The 18,743-nt window shown below is 34.2% G+C and overlaps 1 protein-coding gene across 1 annotated transcript in view; it reads left to right on the top strand.

Annotated features, from left to right (window-relative positions):
• LOC149792338 (T-box transcription factor T-like) overlaps positions 1-17,203 on the top strand; it is a 29,871-nt gene extending 12,668 nt beyond the window's left edge. The window contains exons 3-7 of the mRNA XM_089969378.1: positions 248-388; positions 2,274-2,335; positions 2,880-2,938; positions 12,402-12,566; positions 15,401-17,203. Coding sequence (XP_089825504.1) covers positions 248-388; positions 2,274-2,335; positions 2,880-2,938; positions 12,402-12,566; positions 15,401-15,765 — 792 coding nt within the window. The 3' untranslated portion in view covers positions 15,766-17,203. The remainder of the gene's footprint in view (positions 1-247; positions 389-2,273; positions 2,336-2,879; positions 2,939-12,401; positions 12,567-15,400) is intronic.
• Positions 17,204-18,743: the final 1,540 nt, after the last annotated feature.

Genomic DNA, 18,743 nt, shown 5'->3' with positions numbered 1-18,743 from the left:
GATTTCAGTGTCATCCGGCGATAAGTCAATAGCCTCTGCGTTCTAAAAACTTTAATGTGTTGATATGCCGCTAAACACCAGCCAACCTACCAACCAACCGACCGAATTCTTCCTACCGGCAGATAAATCATTTTGGATCAAAGACTGACTTACCGACTTTACTACCTCCCAACCTATCCGGTTCTATGCTACCTTCGTAAGTTGACTCACTTGAAGTGTGATTCTCGTGCTTTAATCTTTATTTCAGATCATGCTAAATTCTCTCCATAAGTACGAGCCGCGTCTTCATATCGTCAAAGTAACGTCAAACGCCCAGAAGAAACGAATCAGCAGCTTCAGCTTCCCCGAGACACAATTTATTGCAGTGACAGCCTATCAGAACGAGGAGGTATTTATACACACCAATTGTAGCGTTTGTCCGTTGAATTGGTAACACTATTAATTAAATGAATACTGGTCGTTTCCCCCATAATATAGAAAATATAAATCACAAAAGTCGGGTCATGAAACTTCGTACATGATGTAAATTCAGTACATCTGTGACAGACATTTTCGCCAATTACATGTAATTACAGAATACATTGTGTAATACTTGTTTGCGAAAAAGTTTTCCTAATTGTATTTACCACGCGAATATTTGCAAACACTTCACGCATCCTAAAATTTTGTTAGTTATGTTTGTTGAAAAGCTAAGTAAATTGAATAAGTTCTGCAAATTTTATGAAAAGAAAGGGATTTGTCACCTTTTGAAAATAATTGCTAAAAATAAATTACCAAGGCAAAAGGAACTAGTAAATTTTTTGTCAGAAAACACAATGATTAATTTAATGAATCTATTTATATAAAATTGCATTTAGCAGGACGAAATTTTCAAGCGCTTGTCCATTCTTTCAAGGTAAAATTTACAATTTGCTCATTTATAAGAAAAGTATTATGGCTTTTTTAAAATACTTATTGCAAGTTAATTTCCGAAGGGCGAAATCATTCGCTTTGATGTGAGACGAAGTCTGTAATGATTTATATTTAACGCATTATGATGTATGAAGTGAATTAGTCTCAATTAATGTCCTCATATATAGCTTCTCGATAACGGATACATTCCTCCTTTTGATAATCACATTAATTACAATTTAATTAGTTAATATTTTAAACCAGTAAATATTTGTTTGATGCAGAGCGTGAAAATTAGAGGCTTCGTCGCCAAAATGTTGGTATGAATGAAATCAATTATCAAATACGTTTAAACGTTTCTTCTCTTGTGTGTACACAGCGAAATGATAGCATAATGGTGTACGGCGTTTGCGTGTCGACGGTATCGAGCCCTGTTTGATCTTTTCTTTTTTCGCGAAAGACGCACATATTTTAATCATAAGCGATAAACACCACAGGAATAAATATTGACATGAATATCCAATAAATTATATTTTTTTCCAGCACGAATTAAACTTATTTCTCGGTTGAAGTAAAGCGTGGCCACTCGCGGTTTATTTATGGACTTTCTTGCTGTACCAGTTAGTTCAAACCCTTCAGTCTACTCTCCTTATTGGCCTCCAGTCCACCTTACTTTGTGTACCCTTAAATTTCGGTTTTATCCGGGTAGCAGCAGTCTCTTTTGTCCAGTCATCAAATAAATAGGAAGTACCGTTAAATGGCAGTGTCAGTTTCATTTGGACGGTACATTTACCAACATCGTTCTTTTCTTTTAATTTTTTTTAGAGACGAAATGTGTTTCATATGAAACTGGTTTAAATTCACCATTTCTCCTCATTGCCAGCTGAACCAAGACGTGATCTCTCAGAACGTGTTTATATTTACCGGCAATGTTCAAGACGTGATCTCTCAGAACGTGTTTATATTTACCGGCAATGTTCAAGCTATTTGTTCAGATCATGGCTATGTCTATGCGAGTTTCTTTCAGAATCGGTTTCATTTTGGTTTCTTTTGCAGATTGCAAAAACTTTATGTAAATTTAACCATAATTTTCCCTCACCGTGATTTAACATGGTCAACTCAGGCCATGGTTTACCAAAAAGGTTTTCAATGTTTGTTCCTCCGATTATGATTTGTCTACGTCTTTCCTGTATTTTTGTAAATGTGATATGAACTTTAAGCGGAGCATTCGACAAGCCATGACATAAAGTTGTTGCATCGGCCAACATCAGTCAGCAGACAAAGCAATGTCTCGCTGTGGATCGAACCGTTTAGAATTTTAGTGAAGCAGGGGTTAGCTCATTAGCATAATTATTTTTATGTTCTTTTTCGTTTATTTTCAGATAACAGCTCTAAAGATAAAGCATAACCCTTTTGCTAAGGCTTTTCTGGATGCAAAAGAAAGGTGAGTTTCGAATACAACTTGGAACTTAAAATGAGTTGGTTTTATCGTCATTTATAACACATTTATTGTCCACAGCATGCTGATATAATAATGGACATAAAGTGCTTTTTCCAACGACACACACACTGATCAGTCCTCGGTGGTAGGGGTGGGTGGAGGGAGAGGATTGGTATCGATCCTGAGACCATTGGATAATAAGTCTAATGATCTTTCACGTTAGCTAATAAGCTACCGCTGCTTCCGATAACTAACAAGATAATGCTAGGACTCGACTTCACTCACATTCAGTCTTTTTGCATGCGGTGTGTAAATTATATATAACGAATTGAAATTGTGTTTACTTTTTAATGTACTTTCTTAGGAAGAGATTCACGGTATCGTAGCAACATTGGTTAAAAGGATATATAGAGAAGGAAAAAGGGACAAGGCATTCTACCTTCGTAATTGTCGCCATTTCTTCATTTTGCTCATAGGCTCAAAATAAATGACAACCAATTTATAATATGATAGTATGTAATTAAATTGTCTGTATATTAATTTTCAGACCAGATCAGAGGGAATTTCTCGATGAAAGCACGGACAGCCAGCGGTCATTTCCCCACTGTAAGTATCATAGTCTTAGATATATCAGGTATATTTTTGGATGACCGAGTTTGTTTCTTGTCTTTTTGTGTGTGTGTGGGGGGGGGGTTTAAAAAAAGTCCTGCAACTCACGAGATGTGCTCAAAAGTGAGACAAGCACGTTTTGGTAGTCCATAGACTGTACAATTAAAAGTTAGCCAATCGCATTTTGGCACTCCGTATACTATACACTTGGAAACGAACCAATTAGTTTTGCGGCCAGTAGACTCTATATTAAAAAATTAACCAGTCACACTTTGTCAGTCCGTAGACTCCACATTTAAAAGTGAACCAATCCGATTTTCGCAGTCCGAAGAGATTATACCTGCTGACAAAAGCGAACTAATTACATTTTGGTAGTCTATAGACTCTGCACTTGCAGAGAAAAGTGAGTCAAGTACGTTTTGTAGACTCAAAACTTATTGCGAATCACATTTGGCAGTTCGTAGACTCGACACTTGGTCACAATTCACGTGAGAAGTGAGACAACTTGACAAGAATTAAATTTAAAAATTTTTCTCACTTTTTAAACTATTCAGGGCAGTAAGCTATGCAACTTGCATCATTGAGATATTCCACATGATTTTTCACGTCAGGTTAAAATGTATGTAGCCTTTTATAAATTATCATCCTCCACTTTTTTTAGTTTTGAAGATATATATACACCCCCCCTCCAAATATATGTACCAATTTGTTTACAAAACGCATTTTTATTCAAAAGAAATATATTTTTATGACGGAACGAATCATAGTGTTATGCATAGTCTTAAATGATAAACGGCAATATGATATTTACACTGATGCTATGATATATATATAAATCGCACTTTATCTTGAAATGCTGATATCCTAACGGTAAATCACCATGGGTTTTAATTATTGTATGACACTGGCTCAAAAGCTAGGCTCCACTAATTAGGTTGTGCGAGTTAAGTTCCTCGCGTCCCATGTTTTGGTCTTTGAAGCGGATTAGAATATTTGCTGCCAAGTTAATCATACTTATCTCTTTTACAGTATTACATATAGAAGCTGATATACGTTAAAATTTTCCCTATTTGTTATACGAAATAAGTTTAAAGTATATTCGAAATATCCTAGTGAAGTCCGGATTTCGCACCTGTACTGCAAACAAACCCTTTACCTGCAGTTTGATAGAGCTCTTAATATAAGGCATTAAATCTTGATCTATCAATTTCTGGAGGTACTTGTTTCGAATTTCAAATGGAGAGTGCTATTCATATTTTGATTTACTTATTTGTGGCTGTAAATGACACCAGGCCAAATCAAATAACTAACAAACAGAACTACCTGTACCTCGCAGGTGTTCGCTCGCATTGCCTAACCTCAATCTAATACATTCAAAAGAACCAACATTTTTGCTATCTGCAAGACCTGTTGAGCCAATACTGGTCTTAAAAAGGCTGACAGGTATTGGGGTTATTTGTTAAACTTGTCAGCAAAAGTTATCACAGAGGGTGTTAAAGAGCATATCTGCTAGAAATTTGTCATCCCCGTACTCACCGATAGAACATACCATTCCATCCGAATTTCTCTTATTTTGTCACGTAATTGTGAAGTGCTCTTGATAGCCGTTTGTAACACTTATCAATAAATTATTTTCTACCTGTGGAAAATCTACCAGTCAGTCTAACTATCTGATGCAGGTAGTTCCAGGTGTGCGGGAGGTGATAATGAAATAAACACAGACATGAGAAAGTGCACCACTCAAAAATTAAATAATTAGTAAAACGTGATGAACAAAGCACAGGGAACGCCTGAACGTAAAATGATCAATCTTTAAAGCAAATACTTGTGGATACTTTACCAGGAGACACCGTATTTACAAAACACTGAATTTAGTTGTATTTTTTTACTATGCAGTTTAACGGCAAAACTGACGGAGAAGAGCATGTCCAGTTTACTCTGGCTTTAAAAAATAGAACCAACCATTCAATCACGGACATTTCTATATTCCAAGTGGCGTTTCTCGTACTGAGAGTCGTACTATTTTAAAAAAAATAATAGATTCTTCATGTTTTTTTTAATGAGATTAGATTAACGGAAGAAAAGTTAGAAATCAAAAGAATCCCATATCTATAACTTTCTCTTTTCATTTTAAAAACCTACCATTTTAACTAATACCATTACACTCTCCTGCAGAAAATAATAAACTTATCATTTTAATTCGGCCCATTACACTCTACTGTAGAAAGTCATTCACCTATCATAACTCTCCCCATTACATTCTACTGTAGAAAGTCATACACCTTGAATAACTCCCCACTACACTCTACTGTAGAAAGTCATACACCTATCGTAACTCTTCCCATTACATTCTACTGTAGAAAGTCATACACCTATCATAACTCCCCATTACACTCTACTGTAGAAAGTCATACACCTATCATAACTCCCCACTACACTTTACTGTAGAAAGTCATACACCTATCATAACTCCCCATTACACTCTACTGTATAAAGTCATACACCTATCATAACTCCCCATTACACTCTACTGTAGAAAGTCATACACCTATCATAACTCTCCCCATTACATTCTACTGTAGAAAGTCATACACCTATCATAACTCTCCCCATTACATTCTACTGTAGAAAGTCATACACCTATCATAACTCCCCATTACACTCTACTGTAGAAAGTCATACACCTATTATAACTCCCTATTACATTCTACTGTAGAAAGTCATACACCTATCATAAATCCCCATTTCATTCTATTGTAGAAAGTCATACACCTATCATAACTCCGCACTACACTCTACTGTAGAAAGTCATACACCTATCATAACTCCCCATTACATTCTGCTGTAGAAAGTCATACACCTATCATAACTCTCCCCATTACACTCTACTGTAGAAAGTCATACACCTATCATAACTCTCCCCAATAAACTTTATTAGAAGGTCATAAGCTTGTCATTATAATTCGCCCCATTACATTCTAGTACATAAAATAACAAGCCTATCATTGTAACTCTTCCCGACACACTAGTGTGAAAAATCAAAACCCTGTCAGTTTTAGCCCTCACAATTACTCTCTATTGTAGAAAACTATAGACCTATCGTTCTAACCTGCCACATTCCATTCTATTGTAGAAAATCAACAACCATCATTTTAACTTCTATTACACTTTATTGTAGAAAATCATAAACCTGTTATTACAACTCGCCGAATTGCACTATATTGTATTAAATCATAAACATATTAGAACTCTCCCCAATACTTTGCATTGTTGAAAATCAAAACTCTATCATAAAAACTCTCACACTTACACTCTATTGTAGCAAATGCAAAAGCTATCGTCATAACTCGCCCTATTACACATTATTGTAGAATCTATTGTAGAAAATCACTCATATCATTGTGATTATCCCATTACATTCCATTATAGATAATCAAAACTCATTATAACTCTTGCCGTTCTAATCTATCTTAGAAAATCATACACCTATCTTACTAACTCGCCCATTGCATGCTATTGTAGAAAATGATGATCAGATCATTATCACTCTCCACAATGCACTCTATTTTAGAAATGTTTTTAAAAAGAATTATTTCGTGATAACCCACCACATTACACCCTGTTGTAGAAAATAAATAATCATTATAACTAACAATTACACCCTGTTGTAGAAAATAAATAATCATTATAACTAACAATTACACCCTATTGGAGAAAATAAATAATCATTATAACTAACAATTACACCCTGTTGTAGAAAATAAATAATCATTATAACTAACAATTACACCCTGTTGTAGAAAATAAATAATCATTATAACTAACAATTACACCCTGTTGGAGAAAATAAATAATCATTATAACTAACAATTACACCCTGTTGTAGAAAATAAATAATCATTATAACTAACAATTACACCCTGTTGGAGAAAATAAATAATCATTATAACTAACAATTACACCCTGTTGTAGAAAATAAATAATCATTATAACTAACAATTACACCCTGTTGTAGAAAATAAATGATCATTATAACTAACAATTACACCCTGTTGTAGAAAATAAATGATCATTATAACTAACAATTACACCCTGTTGTAGAAAATAAATAATCATTATAACTAACAATTACACCCTGTTGTAGAAAATAAATAATCATTATAACTAACAATTACACCCTGTTGTAGAAAATAAATAATCATTATAACTAACAATTACACCCTGTTGTAGAAAATAAATAATCATTATAACTTACAATTACACCCTATTGGAGAACATAACAAACCTATAAGAATAACTCTCCCCAGTAAACTCCGTTCCAGACAGTCAAAAATCGACCAGTACAACTCTCCCCAGTGCACTCTTTTGTAGACAGTCAAAAACCTATCGGTACAACTCTTCCCAGTACATTCCGTTGTAGACAGTCAAAATCGATCAGTATAACTCTCCCCAGTATACTCTTTTGTTGACAGTAAAAAAAATATCTGTATAACTCTCCCCAGTACTCGCTTTTGTAGACAATCAAAAACGTATAAATACAAGTCTCTCCCTAGTACACTCTCTTGTATACAGTCATTTTCAGTATAACTCTCCCCTGTACACTCTTTTGTGGACAGTGAAAAACCTATCAGTACAACTCTCCCCAGTACACTCTTCTGTAGACAGTCAAACATCTATCAGTATAACTCTCTCCATACACTCTTTTGTAGACAGTGAAAAACCTATCAGTACAACTCTCCCCAGTACACTCTTCTGTAGACAGTCAAACATCTATCAGTATAACTCTCTCCATACACTCTATTGTAGACAGTCAAAAACCTATCAGTACAACTCTCCCCAGTACACTCTTCTGTAGACAGTCAAACATCTATCAGTATAACTCTCTCCATACACTCTATTGTAGACAGTCAAAAACCTATCAGTATAACTCTCCCCAGTACATTCTTTTTTGTAGACAGTCAAAAACCTATCAGTATAACTCTCCCCAGTACACTCTTTTGTAGACAGTCAAAACTCTCCTAATTAGACGCTATTGTAGGAACTCATTGGTATTTAACTTATGAAACACAAGATAACATGGGCTTCTTGTACATAATAATCCACACCGCATTAAGTCTACTTAGAAGATTGAATATTCCAAATACAATAGTTAGATAAATTACAAATACAGTAGCTAGATATATTACAAATACAATAGCTAGATATACTACAAATACACTAGCTTGACATGACAAACACAATAGCTAGATACATTACAAATACACTGGCTAGATATATTACAAATACAGTAGCTAGATATACTACAATACACTAGCTAGATATATTACAAACACAATAGCTAGATATATTGCAAATACACTGGCTAGATATATTACAAACATGATAGCTAGATAACTTACAAATACACTGGCTAGATATATTACAAATACAGTAGCTAGATATACTACAATACACTAGCTAGATATATTACAAACACAATAGCTACATATATTACAAATACACTGGCTAGATATATTACAAACATGATAGCTAGATAACTTACAAATACACTGGCTAGATATATTACAAATACGCTGGCTAGATGTATTACAAATACACTGGCTAGATATATTACAAATACACTGGCTAGATATATTACAAACATGATAGCTAGATAACTTACAAATACACTGGCTAGATATATTACAAATACGCTGGCTAGATGTATTACAAATACACTGGCTAGATATATTACAAATACACTGGCTAGATATATTACAAATACATTGGCTAGATGTCATACAAATACACTGGCTAGTTATATTAATTAAACATTCTCTAGATATATTACGAATACATTGGCTAGATATATTACAAATTCATTGGCTAGACATATTACAAACACAATAGCTAGATACGGAGACTTATATGAAAGTTTCACGTATATGTGAATATGATATTACATAGCTATAGTCGATATAGATATAATTTCAATTGGGTCGGACTAAAGATGGGGGTTGAATATGAAACGTCATCATTATGAAGACAAATTCACATTTCTTTTTTGGGGGAAAATCAGTTTAAGCAGGCAAGTAGCAATTATCGTGTAACCATTAAATCTCCTTAAAAATACTGCTAATTTCATGGTGTACCCATTGTGACTCGGACATGTGCGCTTAAGTGAATAAAAATAAAATGATATTCGGGTATAATGTTTGCAATAAGGAAGGCGCAAATTACCCGATTTAATTGGCATTTTACGGCCGTTCGTGCCCGTCAGAGTAGACAGTCTGCACTTAGAAGTGCGAAGTCAGTATGCTTACGTTATCGGGCATTATTATTGGTCTAAATTTGATTAAAGTCAGCGGTGGCGTCAATTCTATTCATACTACCTGTAACTGGCCGAAATAAACGGATTAACATGTTTGTTATTAACGATAACATCAGAGATCTTTCCGAAGTAGGCAAAGATTACTTATATAAGAGCGTCGTCTCCTAGATGGACATAAGAATACCTCTCCTGATAAACGCAAGGTGCGAGCTACCTTTTACGGCCTGGTTCGGCTTCTTTTGATGTTTTCAATTTTCATTATAATTCTGATAAGTACGTCGTGATATTAATTGTTTGCTATGATTACGAGAAGAGATGCAGTGGTGATTGCCAGATTCTTATCTAGTATATAAAAGAGAACGTATTTTTAGACAGATGAGCCCGCCGTGGCATCAAGTACCATCTCTTCACCGAACAAATTTGGTGTTCTGTACTGTTGCAGATTCGTTGACAGTGATTCGTTGATATGCCACGTAGACATATCCAAAATAGAAAATAATTTATGAATTATATTTTAGATTAAAAATCACATATTTGAGACAAAACTGGGAATAATATAAAACTCAGAAAATACTTCAGCAAATATACAAAATACAACATAACATTTTTTATTTAAAGTTGGTTGTTCATATTAGATATAATATATGCAAGCTCATTTGGACTATATTCATCAGAAATTTGTTTATTTTATGAAGCGAGTCCAAAGTTATTCGATGTTATAGTCTTGCTTCTCATAATTGTGCTTGCTACAGCGACTGGCTGAGTTGCTATTATCTGCAAAATTTAGAGAATAAAGTTGAAAGTAGTTTTAAATGACATTTTATTTAAACTTGATATTTTAATAACGTTTCAACAGGTTTATATAATGACAATGTTCCTCCTTCCACCCATGTTTTTACAGCAAAACACACTTTCACGTAGAATGTGACGTCACTCTGAATACTTTTCAAAATATCTTGAGCGCTAGTGGAATCAGAGAACACATTTAGAGGCCATCGCGAAGTTAGTTTCCCGTAATTGAAATCATGTTATATGTTCTGCTAAATATTTTTCCTAGCTTCTACCATCACAGTGAATCCGGAAATTCTGAAATTTCGCAAAAAACTGCCAAAAGTCGGATTTTTATGCAAATGCTTTATGATTCATTACGCATTAAAGACTATCTTGTCCTTTGAGGGACGTAATTGAATGTTTAAAAAGGCGCCATTTACGTGAAACTGGAGTGCAAAAACAGAAAATAACGTACAAATATAAGACACTTTAATCTCCCCGGCAATTTTGTGTAAATACCGTATCAGAAAAATCAGATAGAGTCGTTTTCATGACAATGATGTTTTTCATCGGTTTAATTGTGTAATAAATGACTTCAGTTGACTCATGGCAGTCACCCGAGTTTTATAATGTTATCACTTGGTTCTGCTCTGATGCGATCAAATGATATTCTCATTTTTATGGTCATTTAACTTGATTTTATGTCGGTAAATCGCCGCCACCCACGGCGGAGAGAGATAATACCAAAATAAATGCTATGAACACCATCTTGTGGCAAGACTTTAGTTTGAACGGTCTTGGCAACGAGAAAAAAGTAACAATGCAACCGAAACACAGACATACAAATAAATTGTCTAATTTTAAGCGTGGTTTAAAGAAGACGCATAGAGATAAACTTCTTTTACTTTGTCAATGCTGAAAAGTATCAGATAAAGAAAATGTTATTTAGACGAATTTTTCATCCACACATTGTTACATTTTTCAATCTACAAATGTGGTAGACTGGCTTTTCTTTATCCTTCAAAACATCACATTTTAGTCTAAAAATGTGATAGACGTACATTCATTGATCCTTCTAAAAGCTGCCATAAAAAAGTTAAAGGAATTATATATTTGCACAGATTGAAAAAGATGGGTGGCATGGAGGTCACACAAGGTCTAATGCTATCAACAGGAATGGCACGTATTTAGTTATTTGTTGAATATAATTTTTTCTTATAAATGCTAAACGTTATGCATTAATCTACATGTAGCTGTTATGTAGTAATCCACAATTCACGCGTTGTTAAATGTTATATATTAATTCTCACTTTGATGAATGTTATGTATTAATCCACGTTTTATTGGATATTATGCATCAAATCCACACTTTGCCGATTCTTCTGTATTAACCTACACTTTGCTGTTGTGTTTCACTATGAGCAGTCAACGGTTGGGAATTACGTGCATTATCTTAGTCTATGGATCTATTTGCATTAATATAAAAAAGGGCTGTTGTTAAATTAAAATAATATAAAAATAATGAATCTTTTGAATGCCATATTGTTTTCGTTTGATTTTACTTGACAAAGTTCAGGCGAAATGCCTCCCTGGATAGCAGACATTTCATATCACGGATGACTTGGACATAAATTGATTTACCATATATATTTGTTTGTCCACCTGTAAACTGCATAGACCCAAATCTGCCGTCCCATAATGCGCCGGCAGATCTGGGTCTGTGCACTTTGTTAGGAGTAATCAGTTGAACAAACAACATAGATCCCGATCAACAGACACATTAGGCTATGGCGTCTCATGATATTTTGTCGTCTGCAGTTGGACTAGACTTATATCGTATGTATTTTAAAACGATGCCAGTCTTTACATATTATTATATAATGGGGTAATTATTTTCTCACAAATTCATTACGTACTTTTTAGGAAAAGGATTTTGTTTCGACCAGGGATGATGAACCTTTGACTGGAATAATATGTTCACAAGTCATGTAATGCAATAGTTTCGCTGGTCGGTATCTAGGGAAATAATTATTAAAACTGAGATGGAACGAAAAGCAAATTCGTATTTTAGACATTTACAAAACTTCAGCCCCTTCAGACATGTGCTTTCATTGGCGTTTAAGCCTATATTAGGTACGACATTTTGCAGAATATAGATATGTCTTTTGTGTACAGTTGTATTTTATAAAAGGTCTTTTGTGTACAGTTGTATTTTGTAATATGTCTTTTGTATACCGTTGTATTTTGTAAAAGGTCTTTTGTGTACAGTTGTAGTTTGTCGACAGTTGTATTTTGTAATTGGTCTTTTCTGTACCGTTGTATTTTGTGTACAGTTGTATTTTTAGTCTCTACATATTATGTTTCCTAATTTTTTTACAGTGACTGGTACGTGGTATCTACCCCCCGGCAGTCATCCCTTGGTTCCACCTCCAGCCCACACATTTCCGAACGCTCTGAACCTATCAAATCCCCACTGTGACCGCCTCAACTTCCGAAACGCACGGCACACGCCCTATTCTTACCAACGCCGGTCCCCTCCTCATGGTAAGAACGTAGCGTCATTTCCTTCCTGACTCAGGCAGATGTTCAATACATGCGTTGGTTGTAGAGTATAAGTAATTTCAAGACCTACCTACCTTACAGCCGTTCCCTTTTCCATTTTGATTAATACACTAGTGGCACCAAGATTTGTTTCCCGACACGACTTTGACAAACGGGTTATACTTCCGGTTTCCAATTTTAGGAAGTATTCGATTAATCCCAGACCCATCGTTCAATCTGTCTTAAAATAAACATAAAATACCGTACTCGAATACTTCACCAAGCAACCTTTAGAAATTCAGTAAAATAAGTTGTCATTTTATTTACAATATATTTTGACCTAAAGACAACATTTTAAATTGTGGAGCGTTTGTATTCATTAACAAACTGCACAAAGAGATAAATACCAAGGAACACTAGCCGTTTCATCCACAAGTGAATTCAGATAGATATATTTAGTGCATCAAAAACGCATGAAAAAAATCATCCGTACGTCTAATGTTCAGGAATTATATTGTTAATTGACTACTCATTTAATCTGTCAATCAGCTCTTGCATAACATGGACTTCAAGGGACAGATACATTTTCCTAGGGTCAATTTGCAAACAGTGCTTGTTTGTTGCCAAAAAACAAGCCTCTTTCTTGAAAAAACGTTGCACTTGCATACAGTTGGACTTCGGCGATTCTGGCAGCTTTTCAAATTGAAAATTGCCCATTTTATTCCATTCGACAATCTTCCGCCTTTAAAAAATAAGGTATATATATATATATATATATATATATATATATATATATATATATATATATATATATATATAGTGCAATGTTAATTATAATATTGAACATGTTTTAGTAAGGTTTGTAATTTTTCGAGTAGATATGAACTTGTAAAAATAATTACACCGTGTTATCTAGCAATTAGCAATTTCTCTGTATGGGGTATTTTACGAACGTATTTACCCGGTATAGAACAGAACTACAAAAAATGCACACGCCAGCAAATCAGGATTTCCAATCTTTTTAGTTGTACCAATGATTTCAGTTAACAGCATAGAACCTCAACAGCCGGTGGAAGATAAAAACGATTCTGCTGTGGCGCCATTGCGTCACTGTTAATTATTATTATTATTATTATTATTAATAATCTTGTACACATGAATGGCTCATTCGGGAGATGGCAATGGCCTTGTCCGTAATTCTATCCTGTATTTCAAATTAATCTATTTTAAAATACATTTTAATACACAAGTATTCTTTTCGTAGACTTTATTAACATATAAACTTATCTGTGATCAGATTCAGGGTTGTTTGATAAAGATAATTTCTGGATCTTTCCACGATTTCGAATGAATACCCATGTGCGCGGACTCGAGAATCCATAATTTTACTATTACATTAATACCAATCAAAACTCTTTCTTTGGCACCTATTTGGAATAAGTGACTTTTATATAAATTCTTGAGACCTTCACTTTAATAGTGAACAAAAAATTTCCAAGCAGCCATTTTTGTTTTTGAGACATTCGATGTGAACAGAATTCAATATTTTTAAGGCAAGATCAAGGATAGGACCTGATTCAACTAAATGTTTTCACCTACCGGTCTCAGCAGAGGTCTATCGAAGTGTAGTCTGTATTAAGTGTACGAGTAAATACGGTGTTGCCAAACATCAAAGGATGAACATTACGATGTTCATTGTCCTTATCGAGAGGGTCGTTAAAATCTGCCGTAGTCAGGTGTGTCAGTAAAAACAACTAATAAACTGCAATATTATCTGCATGTTTCCAAAATACATGTACACATTTATAGCTACCCCATAACTTGTAGGTGAAAACTAAGAGTTTCCATAACTGATTCATTGTAAAAGCCCATGTTAGTGTATCCTAATGTATTCCATCTTTTAAATTGATTTCTTTTGTTGTCTTGTTCAGGACCTGTTTTGTCGAAAGAAAATGTAATTAAATTGATATAACAAAAATTTTATGGGGGTATAACAAGGTACCCATTCAGCGCCATTGTCGTTTATGGACCGTGTAATTGTCTACTCTCATTCCTCTTATATTGACTATGCTTTTGTGCCGAGCCTGTCTTCTTCCTTTGTAATTGATACAACCATACTTCACGTGTGTGTCAACTGCGATTGAAGGTAATTATCCACATCTTAGTCTAAACGGTGCTGTCACAGTTTCAGCAATGGCTTGTTGCAATTTATAAATAATTGACTCAGGTGTAAAGAAAAAACAGCTCTTGGTTTCATCTCTTAAAAGGATCTATGTATTCTACGAAATAATTGAAGAAAATCTCTTACACCTGACTGTACAGAGTGATATAGCGCTTGTAAAGGTGATAAGTAATTGAAAGCATATTCATAGAGCAATAAATCGGACAATTTACTTTCTTTTGCAATTACCAGACTGTCTGATGGACAATATAAGAAGGTCATGCCAACATCATTGATGTGACGACATTTGGAACTATCAACAGTGAAATATCAATCGTGAAATCAATCGTAATTTAATAAATTACAAATGGCAAGGTGCATTTGAAACTGCGACTGATTTAACTGAAATAAAATGCCCTATACGATAACATACTTCTGATTTTTAAAAATTTCTATAACATCTAGCTCGACTTGGAATGCACCTGGATAAAAGGCGTATAACACAGTGGTGAGGTTAAATCACGTGCTTCCAGTTTGTGCGCAGATAAGATGATTTTGTTTTTCGTGGTCGGCTAATAAAGCTTTACATTTTTAATACCGTAAGTTCCTATTTGATTACTGTATCGTATTAATGTGAAAGAAAAATGCAATTACCAACTGGGATTTTTCCTTGCAGGGGGTCTTACACGTGACTTGTCCTCAAACTTGCCAGTATTGAATATCTCTGACAACTGGACCCATATGTCGAGTAGTCCTGCGATGCTTTCCGGAAACACAGCTGCATCCCAGTCCCAGTACGGAATGTGGATGACCCCATCTGTCGGAAATATTTCACCCAATCAAAATTGCGGAATGCCATATCTGCGGTCTGCAGGATATCCTATTCAGTCTTCATCGAGTCCAATGTCTGTAAATTCAGGGTCACTTTCCAACGTCGTTTCAGCATCGTATGATCAGTGTGATATTTCAAATTTTGTTCCAACAACCAGAGACTTTTCCAGGAATTCTAACTGGAGCCCATTAACACAACCCCCAATATAATTATATCGAGATGAAACGACTTTCTGTGATATACATTGATTGATATACAAAGTCTGGAAATACAACGAAAAGTTGAATAAAGAAACGCTCCCTAAATTTAGATATGTCCGTCTGTGTGGCTGAGAGGAAAAGAGAGACAGGTTGAGAGAGTTTCCTTCATTTAATCTTTGTGCATGCTTTCATTTTGAAAAGTGATAACACGCGTTGTGCTTAAGTGTGCTTATTTATGTAAATAGATGTAAATACAACTATAGACACTTCAATGCATCTATCAACTCTTCAACACGCGTCCTGCCATTCACCGTGCAATAGTATTGTTAGCATTCTTTTGTTTTTGTTTCATCAAACTTTTGTAGGTTAACATTTAATGCAAAATTTAAATATCACCAGTTTCTATTTCTTATTCAGCCATTTCCATGTAAAAAAGTTTTTTTTTACAGAACCCTTCCTGAGTTTATACTGAATTGGTAATTAGTTTCACTGATTATATTTCAGAATGATTGCTGACTAAATCAGACTGCGTTGTAAGTTCTCTTATTTTTCTTGCTTTTACTCATAGCTTCGACTTGTTAACCGGTACATGGTCCCAAAGCTAATTCCAAAGCAAGTGTATTGTGAGAAGGTAATATAAAATATGAAACAAGACTTAGGAATTTAATTTACATATATTTGTTTTCTCACATTTTAGATGATTATCACAAATTTGTGAATTAATTTTACTTTTTTTTCATTTACTTCATCAAAGAACTAACATGTGAAGCAATCTGTGTGCAAAATGAAATGTAAAAAGAGCAGGTTTCACAAACTCCGCCATTTTAATAGTGGTAGAGAATTGATTACATTTTTAAAATTCATAAGTGGGATAGAAATATTAGTTCTATGTCAGTAGCAATTTGTTTTCTGATGGAAGAGTTAAAGAGAATATAGTTGTTTGTGATTGACGGAACGAAGTATAACGGGAAATTTTAATGATATTATGTTCACAGAACTTATGTTCATATATTGCAAAATAGACTTGTATCCAAGTCTACATAACTACAAGACCCAACTGACTTTGTTATTACTGAAGTCTGTTATCATCAACCATTAGTCAGTGTAAAAAAAAAATCACACTGAAATTGTTTAGTTATTTTGGTGAGACATGACAGAATTTGGAGAAGACATTTTTTAAAAGGATAAATAAATGGTTTTATGCTTGGGAAAATTAATTTATCCATTTTTATGGATGGATTGAGCTTTCACTCCATCACAAAATCTTAGAATGCTTTTGCATAGGTATATTCATTCATTTATTCCATTTGATATTACGTTATCTGGCGAAATGTTGTATTTTAAGGAACGGGCAGGGTCGAATTTGTCATTGACAGATCCAATTTAAAAGATTCATGATTTAATTTTGTATATTTGTATACATTAAAGTTAAATATTTTATGCATCACCTCGTCTTCTATTTTCTTTTCCGTGATTCTGTTTAATACTAACTGTATCGCACGTGTGCATGTCTTAACTTTAAGCAAAGGGACCAGCTGTTTGCTGTAAGAAGTTTTGCTATTCATCAAAAATAATTAGTTATTTGTCGAAAACTGGAGAAGAAAAGCAAACCATTAGTTTTGTCCGATATACGTGAATCGTTGAATAGAGTATTTCACAAGCGAAGACAAATTACCTAGGTGGTGTTTATAATTATTTCCAAAAGTCACCTATCGAAAATTTGCAGTACTTGCAGCGTTTCGGATTCGTGACCTTAAATATAACATAGACACAGACGTATAATGGAACGACGTATCACAAAAAGTTTTGAATAGTCTTTTCAATGTTCGTTTAGAGTATTTACTCGATATCTCGAGATTCAATTGGCATCTGACAAAATTAAAAACTTATCTATTACGTTGTTTACACGGATCGCCGGTCAAGAACCCCTGTGTGGTCTCGTATTCACAGTCTTTCTTTTCAAGGGACACATCAAAAGTGGAAAAACCACCTTAGCTCAGTCTGGTGTTAAATAATGCCAATTTTTATATATTTTTATAATCATGTTTAAGACTACTATTATAATCATGTTATAGGCTACTATTATGTTGGCAGTTATCAAATTGAGTCACTAGATTAAAGGCTACATATTCAGAACTCCGCATTAATTAGAATTACCAATTAAATAAAGCGGTAGAAATATAATGTATCGCTCGGCAAAAACGAACGGAGAAAGAAAAAGAGATTGAATTAACTTGAGACAGGATATCCTATTAAATTACAAGCCCCATATAAACTAATTAGAAGTAGCAGCCTGAATGTGTAACGGATAGACAGAAAGGTCATGCAACTACTTGGCGCATAATTTATTGTTGAGAGTTGCATTTTCTAATTGAATAAGTTTTCCGAGATCCTAAATGCTTCACTGCGTGTGGAATAAAAAAAATAAATCACTTGCGGGTAAAACTTGGTCCATATTTTGTGGAAGAAAGTCAAATCAGAATTTAAAAAAAGGTATGTAAATATAATTGGTGCGTACTTCATGAACTTCATCTATTTGTTATTTGTTAAAGCTCGAACACATTTGACACTCAGTACATCAAGAAATTCAGTTTGCTTTTGCTGGTTTTAACGGTCTGAGCTGGTCTTGGAGAGTGAAACCCGCGCCCTTTGATTACGTGTTTGACACTTTTCTCTTTGTTTTCTTCCGTCGGGGCTGACTCTACCAACTGAACTAATGCGGCAACCGACAACCGTATATATATACAATAGATTACAGTCTTTAAATCAACCACTGTTACATATTTTCAGTTAAAAATTTCACCTTTGTTAAAACAAATAGAACGTAATTTGTATAAATGATCTTAATTTTGCGTGATAACTTAGATTTTCTATAAAAATTAATATGGAATATTGTATTTTAAAGACGGACCATCGTCATTTTTAACGACAAACAACCTAAAACCAACCTTCAACAGATGCGCACACAATAACAAATAATTCTTTTC

This window comes from Sinohyriopsis cumingii, chromosome 9 (assembly GCF_028554795.1).
Source record: "Sinohyriopsis cumingii isolate HCF-2022 chromosome 9, ASM2855479v2, whole genome shotgun sequence".
Lineage (NCBI taxonomy): Eukaryota > Metazoa > Mollusca > Bivalvia > Unionida > Unionidae > Sinohyriopsis > Sinohyriopsis cumingii.
Note: the sequence above shows the minus strand (reverse complement) of the source record. Positions and strands in the feature narration are given on the sequence as shown.